The following is a 16,991-nucleotide window of genomic DNA, read 5'->3' on the forward strand; positions in this document are numbered from 1 at the left end:
GGCTGGCAAATGTGTGTGATATTTGATGTATTATAAGTTGGTTGAGTTGACAATCAGATATACGCAAATTCGCGTCCTACGTCAGCTGCATGAATGCAGCTTGGGTCCGGCTGTCTCAAAATGGAGGACGAGGAAGCGTACGGTGACGTCATCTACGTATGGTAGTCGGCTCGCAGCATGTCTTTGCCACAAGTGGTCGCCGTACGTACATGTCCACACGAATGGAATTGCACCGTATTATTCTAGCCTTCAGAATCCACGATTTCCTCTCGTCTACCAAACTGCAATAGATTCTATGATAGTTGAAAGTATCTACGATGAAGCTCTCCCTGTCTCCTAAAAGGATATGATGAAGCCCTCATTCCGTCTGCGGTGCTCACGTGCGATTTTAGTTGATAATGAAGTCGCGTCCGTTGGCTGTCCGCTGGCAGGGAAAGTCAGTATTACTCTGGACGAACCGACTACTATCGAAGACATTTCCGTTAACTCTAATGGAATCTCATATACTGCTCGAATAGTCGACAAGGGTTACCGGATCATGGAGTACAATACGCACGCGGACATAACGACATCGCTCTTTGATCAGCCAAGAGGAACTGCCTTATCTCCCGGCGAACATGTCTTGCTGTTCACGATTCAAGTTCCTGTATTTGCATATGATGATGAGTAGCGCCAAGTTCCGAACCTCAAAGTGGGTCTGCCCACACTCAGCAATGGATGTTGGATTAGTCCGGACTGGTTTGCCACCCACTTGTCACGCTAACCGAAAAATGTATGTCGATTATAGTCTTGAAGTCACTGTTAATCGCATGGGATCTTCAGACGGAAGAAGCCGTTTCTCGAGCAATCAATGTGGTTCCGCGATCCTCGTGCGTACATCCGACCAGCGTTACGACAATGATATCAAGAATATTGTCCGAGAATGTCGCTCTCGCAGCCAAATGTGACGGTCCACCAGAAGAGCAGTTATCTGGGTTGAAAAAGCCGTTTTCGTTGTCATCAACGCAAAAACACGTCAATCTTTCCATTGTAGCTGAGATGGCGCTCTACAACGACAGCGAAGCTTGTCTAGGCAAAAACCTTTCGCGCGAATTATACATTTCAGTTCAGGACGAAGATATTTCCCGAACGGGTTGGCTTTTGGATATCCAGCTCACGGTCATTAAAGTCGCCTTGCGTTCAAAAACGTCGGGCTACTCTCAAAAGCGTCCCACCCGCACGGCGGAAAACACCAGGGTCCTGCTAGAGAACAACAAGCTTGACATTCCTCTGGCTCCAGAACAGAGCCAAGATCGCGCAGCTCGCTTCCGGATCGACTACGAAGTCTTCAAATCAATCTCGTTCGTTCCGGACTTTGACATTATAAGCCTCCCGCATAGTCATAAAATTGTCGCCTCCATTGGACTATCAGTTAATTATGATGGCTCTGCAACTTTCCAGAATCTCGCATTCCATTATCATCAAGTCTGTACTAAAGTATGATTTGGACACGGATGCTATTGGAATCTCACTAGGCCAGTCGGATGTCAGGAACGGGTAGGAACGACTGTGGTAAGCTGAGATTGTTTGTATCATATATAAGGAGCAATTTCAATGCATTACAAACTTACCTGTCAGACACAAATTAGAACTGTGAAGCCACATCGAGAATAGATATTGAAACGGACCGCATGAGTCAACGAAACTGTTCGCAAACAAATCACTATGGTCACCACTGTGCAGATTCTATTATCAATAAGGGCCCTTTACAACGAGCTGAGGAGGATCCTTCACAACCTCTGAGTATTCCGCGGGAAGTTCGGTTGGGCACGGAAGTCTCGACTTCTCTGACGACAGAAACGCAAAGGCAAATTAATACCTTTGTGGCTGAATCAACTACACGGTTGCTCGCACACTTAATGGATGCCTGAAATCAAACTTTTTTACCAGCGTGGGCGAACGGCAAGAATCCACATGGAGGCGAAGGGATTGCAGCCCCGTACATGAACGATTCATTGCTGATGTAGTGGCGCAAATCCTCCAGTACTTTTGTGAACGTTCTGACGCCATTTATTTAGATTACGCAGCATTCGGAGGAAACCAAGGGCAACATCGCGGGACAGACTGGCCATCGCGTTACTCGTTGCCCGGACTATCGTCCGCCGAGCGCTGTGAGAAATACTGGTGCTTAACTTCAAGCGTGCTTGACCAATCCATGCAACCTGGTGCACGCCTTTCCAGTTAGCAGCCTAGCTCGATCATCTCATACCTCGTTTGGTGTACCGGTTAATACTGCGTAAGTGGAAAAGTATGATTACTGGTCAACCGAAGTGTGCGATGCATACGGATAATACATATGCCGACATGGTCTATCGAGGTTCCAATGCTAGCACACCTCATATCAGCAAACATGTCGCATGTACCCATGTGATGCATTCGGCGATTATCGTGATGAGTGTTGCAATGTCCCGGTAAGTTAATAGGGTCGAAAGGAATTTCATATGACCAATTCCGTAAATATCATCAATTACGGATGCCACATCAAGGATAAACACAGCGAGCGCGCCGGGCTAATGCCAAGCAACGGCCGGATACTGTAGCGAGAGGTCAGAAGGGCTCATCAGGGTCATCGGAGCCAATGGGGCGCAAGCAAAAAAATGAAACGAATGGAGGCCTCGCTGGCGTGGATGTCGCGATATAGTGAGCACTGATTTTGGTGCCGTGCGTGATGGCATTCAAAACATCGTGGCATCTCCGGCGTTATTCCGCGACAATGTAATTATCTCGAATGATTATAGTAATAGCCGAGCAGTCGATTGCCGAATCCGGAACTAAACTTAAAACTGGTGCCCTTATCAAACACGAATTGGGTTCTCGCCAGTCGTTGACTCCTTGCGTGAGGCAGTTGGCAACACGTGAGCTTCGTGGTGAATCCGGGTCCTCCGGGCCGTCAACTTTGCTTTTTATTGATTTGGGCACAGTTAAGTTCTACAGGGTACATCGGACGTGTTCATTTGGCATTCGGCGTGGCTTGTCGTGGTCAGTGCGGACGGTTGGCCGAGTCATGCTTCGGACATTCAGTGCGGTGTGACAGCCCGCGTGAGTGACAAATAGTCTGCCACAGGCCTGACCAACGCCAAAATTCTGCAGTCTCATATCAAACTCTATGTTGCATCCTGTTACTTTTGGCTATGATCGATCGGGTTTGCGATACGAACTCGCGGTGATTTAGGAATATGAGCTGGATATATTGAGCTTGGTATATTGCCGCACTTCGACAAGACAGATAGAGCCTAGAAAGATAAGATTACGAGCGAGCCTGCACTTGCCAATGCGGACTCGGATATCGGCCGAGAGTGCGCGTATAACCCCTGTGCCGTAATTGAGAGTGATGTAACAGGTTTTCGGACTGCTCTGATAAGAGATCAGACAATCGGCTTACAAAGTATTATTGGAGGTGATAATAGATGCAAAATCAATCCGCCGCTTCCAAAAGTCAGTATAAGTGCCGCGAAGTATTCCCGCTCCGTAATGAGAGACCAAAGACAAAATGGCTAAGAAATCGAGAGCTCCGGGCCATAAACGGCGACATCCGACAGGTCGGCCGAGACTTACAAATAGATCGTGAAATATATATCTAGCACCTGCAAGCACACGTGGTGACTCCAATCTTGCGAATGAGGCGTCTCAATAGCAAAAGCTAAAGGTCGGTAAGGCTACCCAGTGTCTCGCATTAATTGGCGGCTGCACATTCATCTGATCTCTCTGCTCGACAAGCTCGTATTATGAAGCCATCACTAAATAGCAAGATTGGAAATTGTCTGATATAGCAAAAACCACATGACAAGCCCGCGTCGTGCAAACACGCCCTTGCTGCCGATACGTTCGTAGCAGAGTGATATCGCACCAACCCTGCTTCGCGAAGGTACATACTGAACGGAAAGACAAATAGAAGAGAAACGCAAGCCGTGTTGGCCCGTTCATCGCGCCGTGCATGCGTGCGCGGCGAGGCGGCTCCTGTCGTCACTAATTTAACCTTTTTGCGCTGAACGAGATGAAATCGAGAAAATTATCCCTGAGCAATCATGCACGAGTTCGTTTCATGCCCGTCAAGGTTCAAACAATGCCAAGGTTTACGGGAACTCCTTCCGCGAAGACTCAACTGCTTGCGTGAAGAGAAGGAATGTTTCTGGAAGCTATGGATGTAAGCTGAAGCATATGCTTGACGGCAAACTAAACATTGTCGGTCAGGTAGATCGATCCGAGCAGATGGCAGAACGTGACGTTTCATAGCCAAACCTTGTTCGACAACTTGCGAATCCATTGCGTAATTACGCGCTCCAGAACGCAACTATTCGATTAAGTTCGATTAACGAGCACGCCAATATGGACAAAGCGAACTAGCCCATGCAATGCTTTTGCCCGGAGGATGTTGCCACAATCCTGGACAAAAGTCTCCTTGCCTGCATTTTAGTGCGACTCACAAAGAGAGTCAGTCGATAAGTTTTGGATCTCGCATGGAAGCGCCGGAAGTTTTGTCGCACCAGGTACGAAATCACGAAATCACTATGAAAGGTCCGAAACTTTGAACCTGCTAGACAGGGTCTTTCGCACAACTCAACCTCGGCTCATGCAAGGCAACAAGTTCTCTTCTGTGTCTTCTATGCGGTCGTCCATAAACATTGTACGATAAGTTTGTGCGATATGCTGCGATTCCGCGCATGAAGCGGAACGGATACGCGATTGCTGAGATTCCTGGCTGGGCTGACCCAGCACAAAGCAGACGAGTGGCCGTACCTTAGAGCTTGCTGTTTCCGGAAAACGCCACCACCCAATCGCCGACTGTCCGAACGACAAGCAGCATATGGAAGTCAATAATTGCTTCTAGAAAGTCTCGGTTGATTTCACTGGAGCAGATGTATGGGCCTTGCACTGACCACGAAGCTGGTGTGATTAGTGCCGTGATCCAACTCGACGAGGCGCGAGGCTTTCGATGGAAAACGCCCGCCCCCACCTTGCTGTCCGCCTATGATGATTGAGAGATTTTACTAGTAAGTCCTCGGAATATAGCGAGATCCAATCGACAGGTCTCTTGGTGTTCGTACTCTGCCAGTGCGGCTTTGACTTTACTACTAAGCTTAGTTGAGAATTCAGCATGGGTACCTAACTCGTGGCGGCTGACAAGTCCGGTGCTGCACACACGCCTGCCTCGCACATTCGCCGGGCCATGAGTATGACGCCAGCTTAGACTTCGGGCATGCATGACACTAAGAAACTGGCCGTCAGTTAAATAGAATGCAAAATCTAAATAATGGCAGTAATCTAGCCGGGCATAGAAAAAAAAAACGGATCTCGATGAAAGGTTCGTGAGACAGTATTCGTTAAAGAGTGCGGCCTATGCGGCACTACAAGCTCTCTCAGTCACCCTGCTGGGATCGATTGGTGATGTGGCCTGACAGCTCGCTAATCGTGCGGCCCCGAGTACTCGATTGGTCCGTCCATGATTCGGAAATGTTTGCGGGTGACAGGTTGCAGTTCGTCGATTGTAGACTAGCGTAAGATCTATAATGGTGGCACATGCGTCTGTGAACGGGTTCGATCTCGGTTCCAGTTGGTGCTTAAGTAAGGTTTGCATTCTCGTGTCACCCCTGCGCACATGCCAGATCCAATTTTCTTGGCGGGTTATCCATTCCTGCGCTCGCCTGGGTGGAAATATAGCTAATGAACCATGGGTAAATATAGGTGATTGTGCACTGAATACGTTTAACACTGCATGCATATGTTCGAGTTGGTCAACGTCGCGTACCACCGCTATGGTAGTCGGCAGTACGAATCACGCCCGGTTGGCTGATTGAGCAGCCTGCGGAACCGTAACCAGAACCAGCCTTGCTGCGTATCGACTGCGCGACATCGCAAAACATTGGCCACCTTAGTTTATCGTTCTTTCTGTCAGGACTACCGTACTGGCTAGTGTGCACGCGCCATCGACAGTCATGCCGCCGTCAACCCCGATACCGGTAGCAATGTTTGCAATAGACTGCGTTGTAAAGTTGAAATTCGATGCTTTTTCCTTCCCGGCAAGTGAGGAACCGGCGGCCGCGGTTCGAACCGTGACGTTCCAATCCTCCGCCGTTGAACTAAGGCAAACCGAATATCGTGACTGTACTCTGGCCCTTAATTAGACTGCAGTTTAGTGTCGCACTAGCCCTGACCTTCATGTAACTCGAAGTATGATTGATCCAAGCTAATCTTCTTCCGGCCGTAGTCCGTCCTGCGCCTTTCGTTCGCGAGGTCGATAGGCGAGTCTCCGTGTCGCCCAGTGTCTGGATTCCGTCCCGCGTTCGCCTCAACTCGGCTTTCTCCAAAAGTTTCCTGTCAGGGCAGACACAATTTCTTTTTATATTTATATTAAGCTTTGGTACGTTGGACGGCTGCCGCATTGCACACTAGTTTGTTGGAAGTCCCAAGTCCCACCGGAGCCCCGACTTTTGAGCCCTTACCCTGGGTTTGGCACATCACGCTCCGGGCATTAAAGGCTCTCCACACAGCGCATTTAACATCTTCCCAACCGCTCCGCATCAGCACGCTCACGACACCTACAAGCATCGGCTATTACGCCAGCGAGTCCGCCGTCTAGGGTTGGCGACCCTCATCTATCTCAGCTGCCACTCTGGCTCGATTAAACCGGCCTTCGCGTCTATTCTGTTGCCACTCGTTAACTTCGCAGAAGCAGATTGAAGTCAATAAATAAGCTGGATCTGCTATTTATACATTCCGCCCCGCGATAGTGCAGTTGGTCGTCCGGCTCTACACGACGCGGTTGGCCTGCGCTTGTTGATCCGCAGCTGTCGCTGCAGCGCGACATGAGCAATCCCTCGTCGCGACAATTCCCGACGCCAACATCACAGGCCCATCAACCCTCATTTCTATCAACTACCAATTCCAACGAAGCCCGTCGCACTAGACTCCCCTACGTCGAGATGATGTCCATCGTCTCTGCGCCGTCTGCCGTACCACCGCCTGGGAAGCTGTACTTCGACGGGCGGCCGTCCCCACAGTACACTGATCAAAACGCACCACGACTGTACGGTTCAAGCTCGAGTTCGCACGTCTGGAACAAGCGCACTTCAGATCCGGCAGTCTGGGCGACAACGTCCTCGTCAGCACTCAATACACCGGTCAGTGTGCCACGGCAGGATCCGCTAGCAGGCTGGTCGCCAGCCTCCAGCACCGCGACGTCGCCAGGCGCAGTAGCCCAACCGGCCCATGTCCTGCCGCCCATCCAGACCGACGTTGCGCCCGTGCCGGACCACTCGGCGGACGACGATCGCCCTCGACTGCCGTCGCTGTCTGCATCAGTCTCCTCGCAGTCCAGATTTGGCCCAACACCCCAGCCGCTCTCACAACTCTCGACGCCACCGGCGCCGCCGGCAACTGAGGTCCCGCGCCCGTCGCACACGGAATCAATCGACCGTGCTCGCGCCGTAACTGAATACAGACGGGGTATCGAGCGCGTGCAAGAGAACTCGTCCCACATCTATCACTTTGTCGCGCGACACGCGCCGCCGCCACTGTCGGGCCCGCGAGCGCCGTATCCGGGGCCGTCCTTGTCAATGATCGACGACATCCTTGGTCGAGCGCGCGAAAACGTGCGGTTTTTGCAGGCATGGCGGGACGCTGCTGACGCGGACGATTTACAAAGTCGAGCCGACTCGGTCGACACGGTACACAACGCTGATGACGAAGACCAAGTCCAGACACCTAGAGGGAGCATACCGCCGCCAAGTAAGAAGCGCGCGAGGGGAATTCAGCCGAGTCGGTGTCACCAGTGTGGAATATCGGAGACGCCGGAGTGGCGACGAGGACCTGACGGTGCGCGAACGCTGTGTAATGCTTGTGGCCTGCGTATGTCGTTCCTACCCATTTTGCTGTTCATAGAGATCTCTGCTAATCGGCGACGCTAGATCATGCGAAGCTGCTCAAGAAGCGCGGCATACTGGCTGCGACAGCCGCTGTTTCGGCCAACCCGGCCAACCGGTCACAAACTCTCACTGGCGCCGTCGGCCAGCAATGAAACGATCGGCTTTGCCGGTCATCAATGGCAGTAGCATGCCGCCGGCCGAATGTGTAACATTGTGACCGTGCAGGCATGATCGTACAGCATTATACATCGTTATTGTGTAACCCATACATTCATTTACGGATATTTACGACTAGTTTGGGCTTTGGGCATGTCTGTTTTCATTGTTATGGTTTTTCACGGTATATCTTACGTTTTTTTGTTTTTTACTTTCGATACATTATTATTGTACTGGGCCGTGGTTTTTTGTGTACGATAGATAGATGGTGGTTTTAGGATGTTATGGTACTGGGATAGGATATACATCGTGCCATGTGGTTTATGTGTACATGTACAGGATAATGGGTAATCATTGCGTGTATTCTACATTGGGCCAGACTCGTTACTGTGTCTTCACAAATAATCGGCAACATGCTCGTTATGACATGAGCAGAGTCGCTACAAAAGTCACACGTGTGGACAGCCGGTCATGCATAAAGTTGACCAAGTTTTATGGCAGTACTCTATTTATTCCGTGCTATTGCAAAAGTCGATCCAGGCTTATCATCAAAATCATTTTGCTCGTATAAATGACCACGGCATCGACCGATGATTAAATGACGTCACTCGGACTAATTGCGTCCGGGGTAATAATCGGTTGGGGATCTCTGAATTTCAGTGGTTGGATCTGGACTCGTTGCATTATAGTGGTTTTGCTTTTAGCTTTTTGGCTTACCGGTGTGCCGAGAACATTCAGTTCGAACACGAGGTCGCACATGCATTGCAGCCGGCACGTTCCGAGCGCGGTGCGGCTTCGGATTATTACCATCGGACCTTACATTCTACGGGAGATCTATATCGACTTATTTGACATAATATGCGATTGGGCATTGTTACATTCCAGACACATCGTATACGACAGATTCAATTGTTCCGCACCGTGGCACATAATGTTTCAAAAAGCTGGCAGCCATAGCCGAGCGGAGGATCGCAGTGAGAGTGGCGTGATTGTTGTCTTGGATCTTGCATTGGTTCGCTCAGCGAGAGCGAGCGAGTGGCTTGATGGGGCAAAAATTGTTGATCGGCTCAGAGCCGATCAAGCATCGCCCGATCGTGACAGGTCACGGACCAGCCAAGTGAGATTTTGAAACCACACCCAACGAAATCCGCCAAACTATCCGCCCGAATAAATAACGTTTTAATTTGGCGGATGCGGAGATCGAATAAATATCTGTCAGGTTCCAAATTGCAGGGCTTAGGCGGGATAATGCGGATATGGGGAAAATTTGGCGGAGATCCGCACCCGCCACAGCCCTGTCAAATTGGCGGATAAGGCGGATAATCGAATAATCGAATAATTAGGAAAGATCGAGATGGTATTGAGCGTGGAGTATTTAAGATCAGGTCCTGTAGGCCCAAACCTAACCCTGGCCTAACCCAGGCATTTGACACTAAATTGTGAAATCTAACCTATTTGGGCTAGCGCAATAATTAGTGGTTTTATTCGATCAAGGCGGATTTATTCGACAAGATGGCGGATGGCGGATGACGGATATAAATCCGCCAAACTGGCTATGGCGGATGGCGGATGGCGGATAGGGTCAGATTAAGCAGATATCCGCATCATTCGACACAGCCCTATCAGCTGATATTCTCATCGCCGTAGCAGCAGATAGCAATCGTCGATGCCGACGTGACTGTGTTGTCAAGTACATCGCCTATGTAGTTCTGACACTGGACTATTTTTACTATTTATCACGGCGAATGAGTTGTATTATCGTTGACCCGTGGTCAAACTTTGGCGTGGCGAATAAAGGATCTTCTGCACTAAACTATGAAAGGTAGTTGTCTAACCTAATTAGGCTAGCGTGATAATTAGTGAATTTATTCGATCAAGGCGGATGGGATGGCGGCGGATGGTATCCGCATTCGACGCTGCCCTACCAATTAATAGTAATATAGGTTAGCTTAACTTAATGATAACTAAGAATTAAGGAGCCCGGAGCCATGCGACCGACGTGAGTCCATAGTAACTCGGCTGAATTAGGGCTGGACACGAATACAGTTTTCTCTATTCGCATTCGCATTCGCAATTCGCAGCGAATAAAATGTCAGCTACGAATGCGAATGCGAATAATATTCGTATATTCGCAGGGTTTCACCAACCCAGACTATCTAGCGATTCCTGCATCAGACGTAGCAGTCGACAGACTGTTCAACAGCGGAACGGATTTGCTGGGCCTACGTAGACACTCCCTAAGTCCGGACACCATGAGGACGCTTGTTTTGTTAAGGGATATGTACGCCAACGACGAAGATTTTTAATGTATTTATTAATATGTGCGAATATTGCGAATAATTACGAATAATTTATTTTTATTCGCATTCGCATTCGTAAGAATGAAATTTCCAAATATTCGCATTCGAATTGCGAATATTCGTCGTACGAATGCGAATATTCCCCCTTCGTGTTACACTCCGTCCTATTATATGTATTTTATCCGTTGGCAGGAATACTGCATTTATGCATTGCTACTGGTGTAGATACCATGTAGATGAAGCCACAGGCCGCATTTCGACCAAAAAGGGCCCTCATTTCTCGAGTTTTAATAGTATGAAGTCGTAAAGATCTGATTGAACCAGTCAATTGAGCGAATAATTGCAGCGAATAACGAATATTGCCAATATATTCGCCCAATTATTCGCTCCGTGTCTGGTCAGCGAATAATATTCGTTATTCGTTATTCACAAACAAAAATGACGCGAATAATCATTCGCCGAACAATATTCCGAAAAACGAGTATTCGGACAGCCCTACATCCACGTAAAATTGTTGACCCAGCAAAATCGCCTAACCAGACTAGTCCGCATTTTCTCTCGTACAAAGCGCAGTGCCGTGTTTCAGTCGCCCAAGACTGTGACGATGGATTGTCCATAAAACAAAGACTTAAATGACAAGTCGACCAACATTACAGAGCTCTATCAGGAGGGTCCTTCACATTACTTGCAACTTGTTTGAGCAGACGGGGCCGTCGTGTCTGATGATTGCCGTCACCGTCACGATGAAATGACTGGAGATGACAATAACTAGGGCTGTGACGGATGGGCGGATATAGCGGATATGGATGGGAATTGGCGGATAAGGCGGATAATTTCCTAATTAGGAAAGCTCGATGTGGAGTATTTAAGATCAGGTCCAAGTTCACTGTAATGTAGCTGAGAAGTGTATATTCTCGAAACGCTTAGAGTTCCGCGAGGATATATTGTATCGCAATGTCCGAACGAGTTAGCTATGGATTTCGAGGTTTGTATTCGAGATTTGAAAAGACTGGATTAATTCTCAGGCAGAACATTGCACATTCTCGTCGACGCGCTTACAGAATGCAGATCGTCGATGCCGCACGCGTTTGCTGACAAGTACATTGTCTTGTAATCCTGACTATTTTATTATTTACTTAAGGTGAGAGAGTCGTATTAACGAATCGGGTGAAATTTTGATTTCCAAATAACGTTTGGCGCTAAATTATCAAAGGAAATCCTCTAACCTAATTAGGCTAGTGTAATTATTTTAGATTTATCCGATCAAGGCGGATAGGAAGGCGGATTTATTCGACAAGACGGCGGATGAAGGATCCGACAAACTTGTAATGGCGGATGACGGATGACGGATGTAAATCCGCCAAACTCGCGATGGCGGATGGCGGATGGCGGATACCGTCAAATTAGGCGGATATCCGCATCCGACACAGCCCTAACAATAACTCACTTTTGACATTGTCTGATAGGGTCCTTCTACTTTGTGTATATACAGTGTCCAAAGCTGCCAATCTGCATATATCCCAAAGAATAACCGTCAGTCGCCCTTCTGACCTGACATTTTCTCGAATCGCCGTCATTATTTTATGGTGCACGCACGGGTTGCAAATTAAACTAAATTTATCTCCCAGCCTGCTGCCTCGAGATTAACTTTGTTTCGATGCTCGCATCCATTGTTTCGACGCATTGTCAGCTTTCTCACTTGAAGCTTACTAACAACTGCCAAATCTCAGTACAAGACGCCAATGTTCGCTTAGCGCCGCGATTCGAACAAATCGTCTCAGTTCTATACATACGAGATAATTGGCTTAAATTTGATTTGTCATTCAGAACTAGCGCTTAGCGTATATTAATAATCCTCCTGAACAAGATCCCCCACCGTCCCACACCATTTTATCCGCGGCACCCACCAACATGGCAGACAACTTTGCCTATTTCCTGCCGCGATCTGGCGTGTACAGTCAGCCTGGAGCCATAGGTGGTGATCCGGCATACGCCGGCGACAGCAAATCGGTCTCAGAAATCGACATGGACGCCATATTCACCGGCCGGCACCAAAACGGCACCACTACCTCCTCTATGCCGGCAAGCTGGAACGCGCCTGGTTCAATGCCAGCAGGCCAACAGCACCAACTAAGCTATCCGGAATCAGCAAAGACCGAGTTTGCCGAAAATGTGGTCATGTTTAACGCCCCGGCCGCCGCTGTGAGCTCAGATTCACAATCGATGTCGCCAGACAGTAACGATGGGGTTTATAACGTCGTGCTGCCGCCGCCGCTGTCGCAGCAGCAGCAACCGTCGGATAATGGGGAGGATGAAAAGTTGAATGATGCTGACGATCTCCTGTCGGTGAGTCCAACATGTGGATAGGTATTCGTATGGGGTGTTTTTTGACGGCTCTGGGGTAGAAACGAAAAGCCCAAAATCGAGCGGCACAGGTAATGCTAAAACATGTTCGCCTGATCACGATCGGTAACTAATCCTTATCCAGCGTGCCTTCAGAGAGCGACGCGAAAAGCATGTCAGAGAACTTCAGGACAAACTCGAGGAAGCCGAGAAGGCCGCCAAAGACGTCGAACACGAGAACGCGCGGCTGAAGAAAGAACTCGAATGGTACCACGCAGAGAACAAGAACTTGAAAGAAGCTGCAGAAGCTGCGCGGGTGAATTCGGCTGGCGAATTCAACAATGCTCGTCCTACAACAGTCGTGTTTCCGGTATGGCGATTGTCTAGGTTGGGTGGTCATTGCCAAGCTGACCATTCTTAGGAACTCAAGGACGGCGGCAATGTTGAGAACCGGCATGAGCATCAGGTACCTCAAGCCTCAGCTGACACAGTCTTCCTTAACCCTTCGCAAATTTGGGACCGGCTCAACGAGCATCCGCGCGCGGATGTTATAGACCTTGCCGATGTCTTGAAGCGGTTAACAAGTAAAGCCCATTGTGGCGGTCACGGCCCGATATTCACTATTGCGGATGTCGATCAGGCAATTGAGGCGGCGTCATTCGAGTGACCGTAAACCCCATGGTAGTGCTGTGGGGGCTGTATTGCGAAAGATCAAGATATGGTGTTGTCCACGATAAGATTTTTGATGGTATAATTGCTAAACCAATATGGTGTTCTCGGACATGGGAGTAAATATTCCTGATTTTTATATTTTGATTAAATTGGTTACTACACAGACATGCGTACAATTGTATTGTGCCTTTCAAATGTGTTGCTCAACCCGTTCGATCATGGTGGGTGATATCTTGTCTAGCTGCACCACAACCTGTAAGGCGCTCTCGAAGCCCAGTTCCGACATTTATAGTAGATGGCGTCTTGCCGGTTCGTCTGGCATCCGATGGTCCCGGACATGTGAGCATCTAATTGACGGCTTGCGAGACTTCACATTTATGTGACTGGAACCATGTCGTACCCTTCCATCAGCATTAATGCCAAATGTTCCTTTGCTTTCGATTATAAAGTCCTCGGCGTTAATGTGCGATCGGATAGCCATACAAGAATATACACTGCTCTCAAATGCAGTTTCTAGAACTCGAAATATCATTATGATACACAAGAATGACGAAACACCCAAAAAAACCTAATAACATCATATACACACTTTCACATCCATCCAAGAGTGCCAAAGACCATCCCTAGGCCGTTTGCGCGATAAAAAAACATGAAATATAATACAAATCCAAACAATGCATATTAAACCTATGAAAACGCGTAATACATTATCCCAGCCGATATTTTTATAGTGTTACCCCATAGATGCCCATGCAGAACAAACCCAAGTCATTAAAATCGGCGATCCCTGTACAATGAATATTACAATTTTTCCTTCGCCCCCTCTTCAGTTCGGTTTCCGCTCATGTTCCTCTTTCTGCACGTTTCGCAGCAAGATGTCGCGTTGGTTTTGCAACGATATTGGGTATCCGTCCAAAGGCAGGTGAGCCAAAATGAAACCATGACACCGAATCTTGTCCTTGAAATCTGGTAGCAGGAATATACCTCTGGCTATAACTCTTCGAATATAATTGTCGGCAGCGAAGACCTCTTTGTCAAGAAGCTGTTTCAAGAAAATCTTAAACATGTCGAGATCGATTCCCTTCATATCCAAAAAGATATCAAACAGCGAGAATATTGAATCGAACACAGGCTTGCCGAGACTTTCCCACTTTTTGAGCATGGAAGTTGCAAGATCAACAGGTCCCATCTGACCATGCAAGCCACAAACTGCCCATTCGCATAATACGTGAACGAGCCTTTTGTAATCATTCCCGTCGTAGCTTGGAGGTGGCATGGACATGGTGATCAGAAGTTCATCAGATATTTGATCAATGTCGTACGGCGCCGTCGCGTTACGAAGGACCATAAGTAGCCGATCCCGTTGCTCTTCTTCAGAATTCTGCGACAAAGCACCTGACAAAGATAGCATTGACTGCTGATGACTCGTATTAGCCAACGCAATTTTCTCGAAAACATTCTCTGACCCCGCGTTATCGACATTGACAAGAGCTAACGCTCTTAGTAAAACGGGCCTTATTGACGGCCAATTTTCTGGCATGAGGAACGCGTCCGATGAAGTGCATGACAGTTTATAGACACACGTCGAAAGTTTGTGAAGTAGCTGCTGATATGTCTCCGCTTGCGGTGTTTGTGATTCCAAGTCTCCGGATATTAACCTAACGTGGTGGAGAAGTGCTTCTGCAAGTTTGCGGGACTTTGCAGGATGACTGATAATTCGAGACCAGAATAGGCGCACCAACAGCAGCGATATCGGAATGCGATACGGAGAGCTCTTCTCAAACTGCGTAACTGTCCAGTCAAGAAAATAATTCCTGTCGATAAGATCTTCCGAGTATAAGTGCGAAGCAAACCTGATCCTATCAAGAAGTTAGATAGGTTCAAGTCGATGCAACGAGAATACGTACGCATAGTCCATTCTTTCGCGCCATTTGGGAATCGGCACCGTCTGCTTAACCATAGCATCTCCCGGTTGACCGCATTCGGAAACTACTTTCTCAATAAACGCAGTGAACTGAATAGTCCATTCACGAACCCACTGTGTCTCTGCATCCGAAATCGACGCATGACTGCCCTTTCGTTTTAGACCACGCAATTCATTTGCACCTACACATCTTGCAAACCATACTGCCCTATGAATTGGAACAGCCTTATTACAGCACTGCTCCACCAGCATGCGATTTCTAATACCGTGAGGAATGGTTCTTGACAGTCGTCGTAAAGGAACAGACGAAGATGCCAAATCGCGCAGCCATGCTTCACGTTTATGATCGGTTAACGTCACCCTCGGTGGTGGCTTAAAGGTCGTCGGAGGCATTATTTTGTTCAGTTCCTGGCGTTTGTCTATCGCATTCATCATAAATTTCGACAGTGCGCTTAATGATGCGTTCTGTCGTAATGGGCCGTAAAGAGTGGCTCGAGCAGATCCTGTTTCATTCTATTCCAAAATTAGAATTAGCTACTACGCAACATAACGTAACTATAGCTTACAGATAGAAACGGCTTATCTTCGAACCCATGTTGAATATAGCTTTCCGTGAGTGAGTCCTCACCATGGGTTCCTTTCCATGGGAAGAAATCCGGGTATCCGGCTATCATGTGAGTTAGCATATGTCGTTGTCTGGTTTGCCTAACAACCATACCATCGGGGTTATCTTTCAACAAAGGTTGCAAATCTGCTGGTGGGGTCATGTAGTATATCGTCATTGAACTGTCGTCGCGTCCGGTCCCGCCTCCAGACAGCAATCCTCGTGAGGGGCTTGCTCCACTTGTCCCGGTTGGCGTTCCAGGCGTACCGGGTCCATGAGGAACAGGAAACGGAGATGACAAATGCCGCCTTTGATTAGCAGTTGCCGACGCCGATGCCGATTGCCGTGGCTGCGACGGTTGGGACGCTTGCCCTCCGGATTGTTGTTGAAAATGTGAACCGTCACCGTATCCATACTGTTGCTGTTGCTGTTGAGTCAACACATTCTGCGCCTTTTGCATTTGCTGAGCATATTGGGGCTGCCTTGCAAAATTCTGCGGACCATTTGGCAATTGCTGTGCTCCCGGAGGCGGTTGTCCTTGCGGTCTGACACTCGGCGCTGTGTCATTATCGGCGCGATGCTGTTGACCAGGCCCAGGTTTCAAAAGCCCGCTTCGCGAGTACATAGGGAACCGTGGCTCAGCAATTCATGTGCAAAATGTCAATTTCAACCAAGCAGATGATGAATGCTGGTTGTAGATGAGCTGATGAATCAGAACAGTGGGGTCGATAATAGCCTGGGTTGGCAATATGTCGGACCCGCTGTTCGGGCGCAGGTCTTGCCGATTTCGATGTCGTATGAGAACAGTCAAGGCTTTCGTCGGTGCTCTGCCAACCCAACAATACATACGATACACATCAAGCATATATTAACTTAAGTCAAACTTTCTGCCGTTGTAAGAGAAGCTCTAGATTATTCATTCTTTCATTCATGTGCTTTTGGCCCCCCGTTCGTCGGGTAAGATGTCTGGGTCAGTAACCCAAAATATTTCCCGGCTGTGGCACCTATCAGGTTGTGGCTGACTTTGCGAGTCCATCAGGCTAAGTTGGTGTGCACGGCTGCGGCGTTTTGACAGCAGCAGGTTATGCGGG

At 48.4% G+C, this 16,991-nt stretch overlaps 4 protein-coding genes across 4 annotated transcripts; 3 read left to right on the top strand and 1 right to left on the bottom strand.

Moving 5' to 3' along the window:
• Positions 1 to 349: 349 nt before the first annotated feature.
• On the top strand, positions 350 to 1,482 carry POJ06DRAFT_282084 (uncharacterized protein; the record flags this gene model as incomplete). Its single annotated transcript, XM_056189994.1, has 4 exons — positions 350 to 646; positions 678 to 800; positions 830 to 852; positions 909 to 1,482. 4 exons carry the CDS (start codon positions 350 to 352, stop codon positions 1,480 to 1,482), a joined length of 1,017 nt encoding a protein of 338 aa, XP_056043523.1.
• Positions 1,483 to 6,714: 5,232 nt separating this feature from the next.
• POJ06DRAFT_123120 (uncharacterized protein) lies at positions 6,715 to 8,354 on the top strand. The gene is made up of 2 exons (XM_056184271.1): positions 6,715 to 7,884; positions 7,944 to 8,354. Exons 1-2 carry the CDS (start codon positions 6,843 to 6,845, stop codon positions 8,051 to 8,053), a joined length of 1,152 nt encoding a protein of 383 aa, XP_056043524.1. The 5' UTR covers positions 6,715 to 6,842; the 3' UTR covers positions 8,054 to 8,354.
• A 3,747-nt stretch (positions 8,355 to 12,101) lies between these two features.
• POJ06DRAFT_123406 (uncharacterized protein) lies at positions 12,102 to 13,513 on the top strand. The gene is made up of 4 exons (XM_056184272.1): positions 12,102 to 12,703; positions 12,763 to 12,792; positions 12,846 to 13,070; positions 13,122 to 13,513. Exons 1-4 carry the CDS (start codon positions 12,269 to 12,271, stop codon positions 13,365 to 13,367), a joined length of 936 nt encoding a protein of 311 aa, XP_056043525.1. The 5' UTR covers positions 12,102 to 12,268; the 3' UTR covers positions 13,368 to 13,513.
• A 387-nt stretch (positions 13,514 to 13,900) lies between these two features.
• POJ06DRAFT_123441 (uncharacterized protein) lies at positions 13,901 to 16,753 on the bottom strand. Its single transcript, XM_056184273.1, has 4 exons — positions 16,015 to 16,753; positions 15,863 to 15,963; positions 15,280 to 15,809; positions 13,901 to 15,231 (listed from the first exon to the last, which is right to left on the bottom strand). The coding sequence occupies exons 1-4, from the start codon at positions 16,523 to 16,525 to the stop codon at positions 14,199 to 14,201; spliced, it is 2,175 nt and encodes a 724-aa protein (XP_056043526.1). The 5' UTR covers positions 16,526 to 16,753; the 3' UTR covers positions 13,901 to 14,198.
• Between the last annotated feature and the right edge of the window lie 238 nt (positions 16,754 to 16,991).

This window comes from Lipomyces tetrasporus (assembly GCF_029532465.1).
Source record: "Lipomyces tetrasporus strain NRRL Y-64009 chromosome Unknown POJ06scaffold_6, whole genome shotgun sequence".
NCBI classification, from domain to species: Eukaryota; Fungi; Ascomycota; class Lipomycetes; order Lipomycetales; family Lipomycetaceae; genus Lipomyces; species Lipomyces tetrasporus.

Bases quoted from the DNA above. Each gene is read 5' to 3' on its own strand.
- POJ06DRAFT_123441 (XM_056184273.1), bottom strand. From the start codon at position 16,525: ATGTACTCGCGAAGCGGGCTTTTGAAACCTGGGCCTGGTCAACAGCAT. The intron at 15,964-16,014 runs GTATGGTTGTTA...CTCACATGATAG, and splicing joins GTTGAAAGATAACCCCGATG to CCGGATACCCGGATTTCTTC. The intron at 15,232-15,279 runs GTACGTATTCTC...ACTTCTTGATAG, and splicing joins CGCGAAAGAATGGACTATGC to GATCAGGTTTGCTTCGCACT.
- POJ06DRAFT_123406 (XM_056184272.1), top strand. From the start codon at position 12,269: ATGGCAGACAACTTTGCCTATTTCCTGCCGCGATCTGGCGTGTACAGT. The intron at 12,704-12,762 runs GTGAGTCCAACA...GCTCTGGGGTAG, and splicing joins ATGCTGACGATCTCCTGTCG to AAACGAAAAGCCCAAAATCG. The intron at 12,793-12,845 runs GTAATGCTAAAA...ATCCTTATCCAG, and splicing joins CCCAAAATCGAGCGGCACAG to CGTGCCTTCAGAGAGCGACG.
- POJ06DRAFT_123120 (XM_056184271.1), top strand. From the start codon at position 6,843: ATGAGCAATCCCTCGTCGCGACAATTCCCGACGCCAACATCACAGGCC. The intron at 7,885-7,943 runs GTATGTCGTTCC...CGGCGACGCTAG, and splicing joins GTGTAATGCTTGTGGCCTGC to ATCATGCGAAGCTGCTCAAG.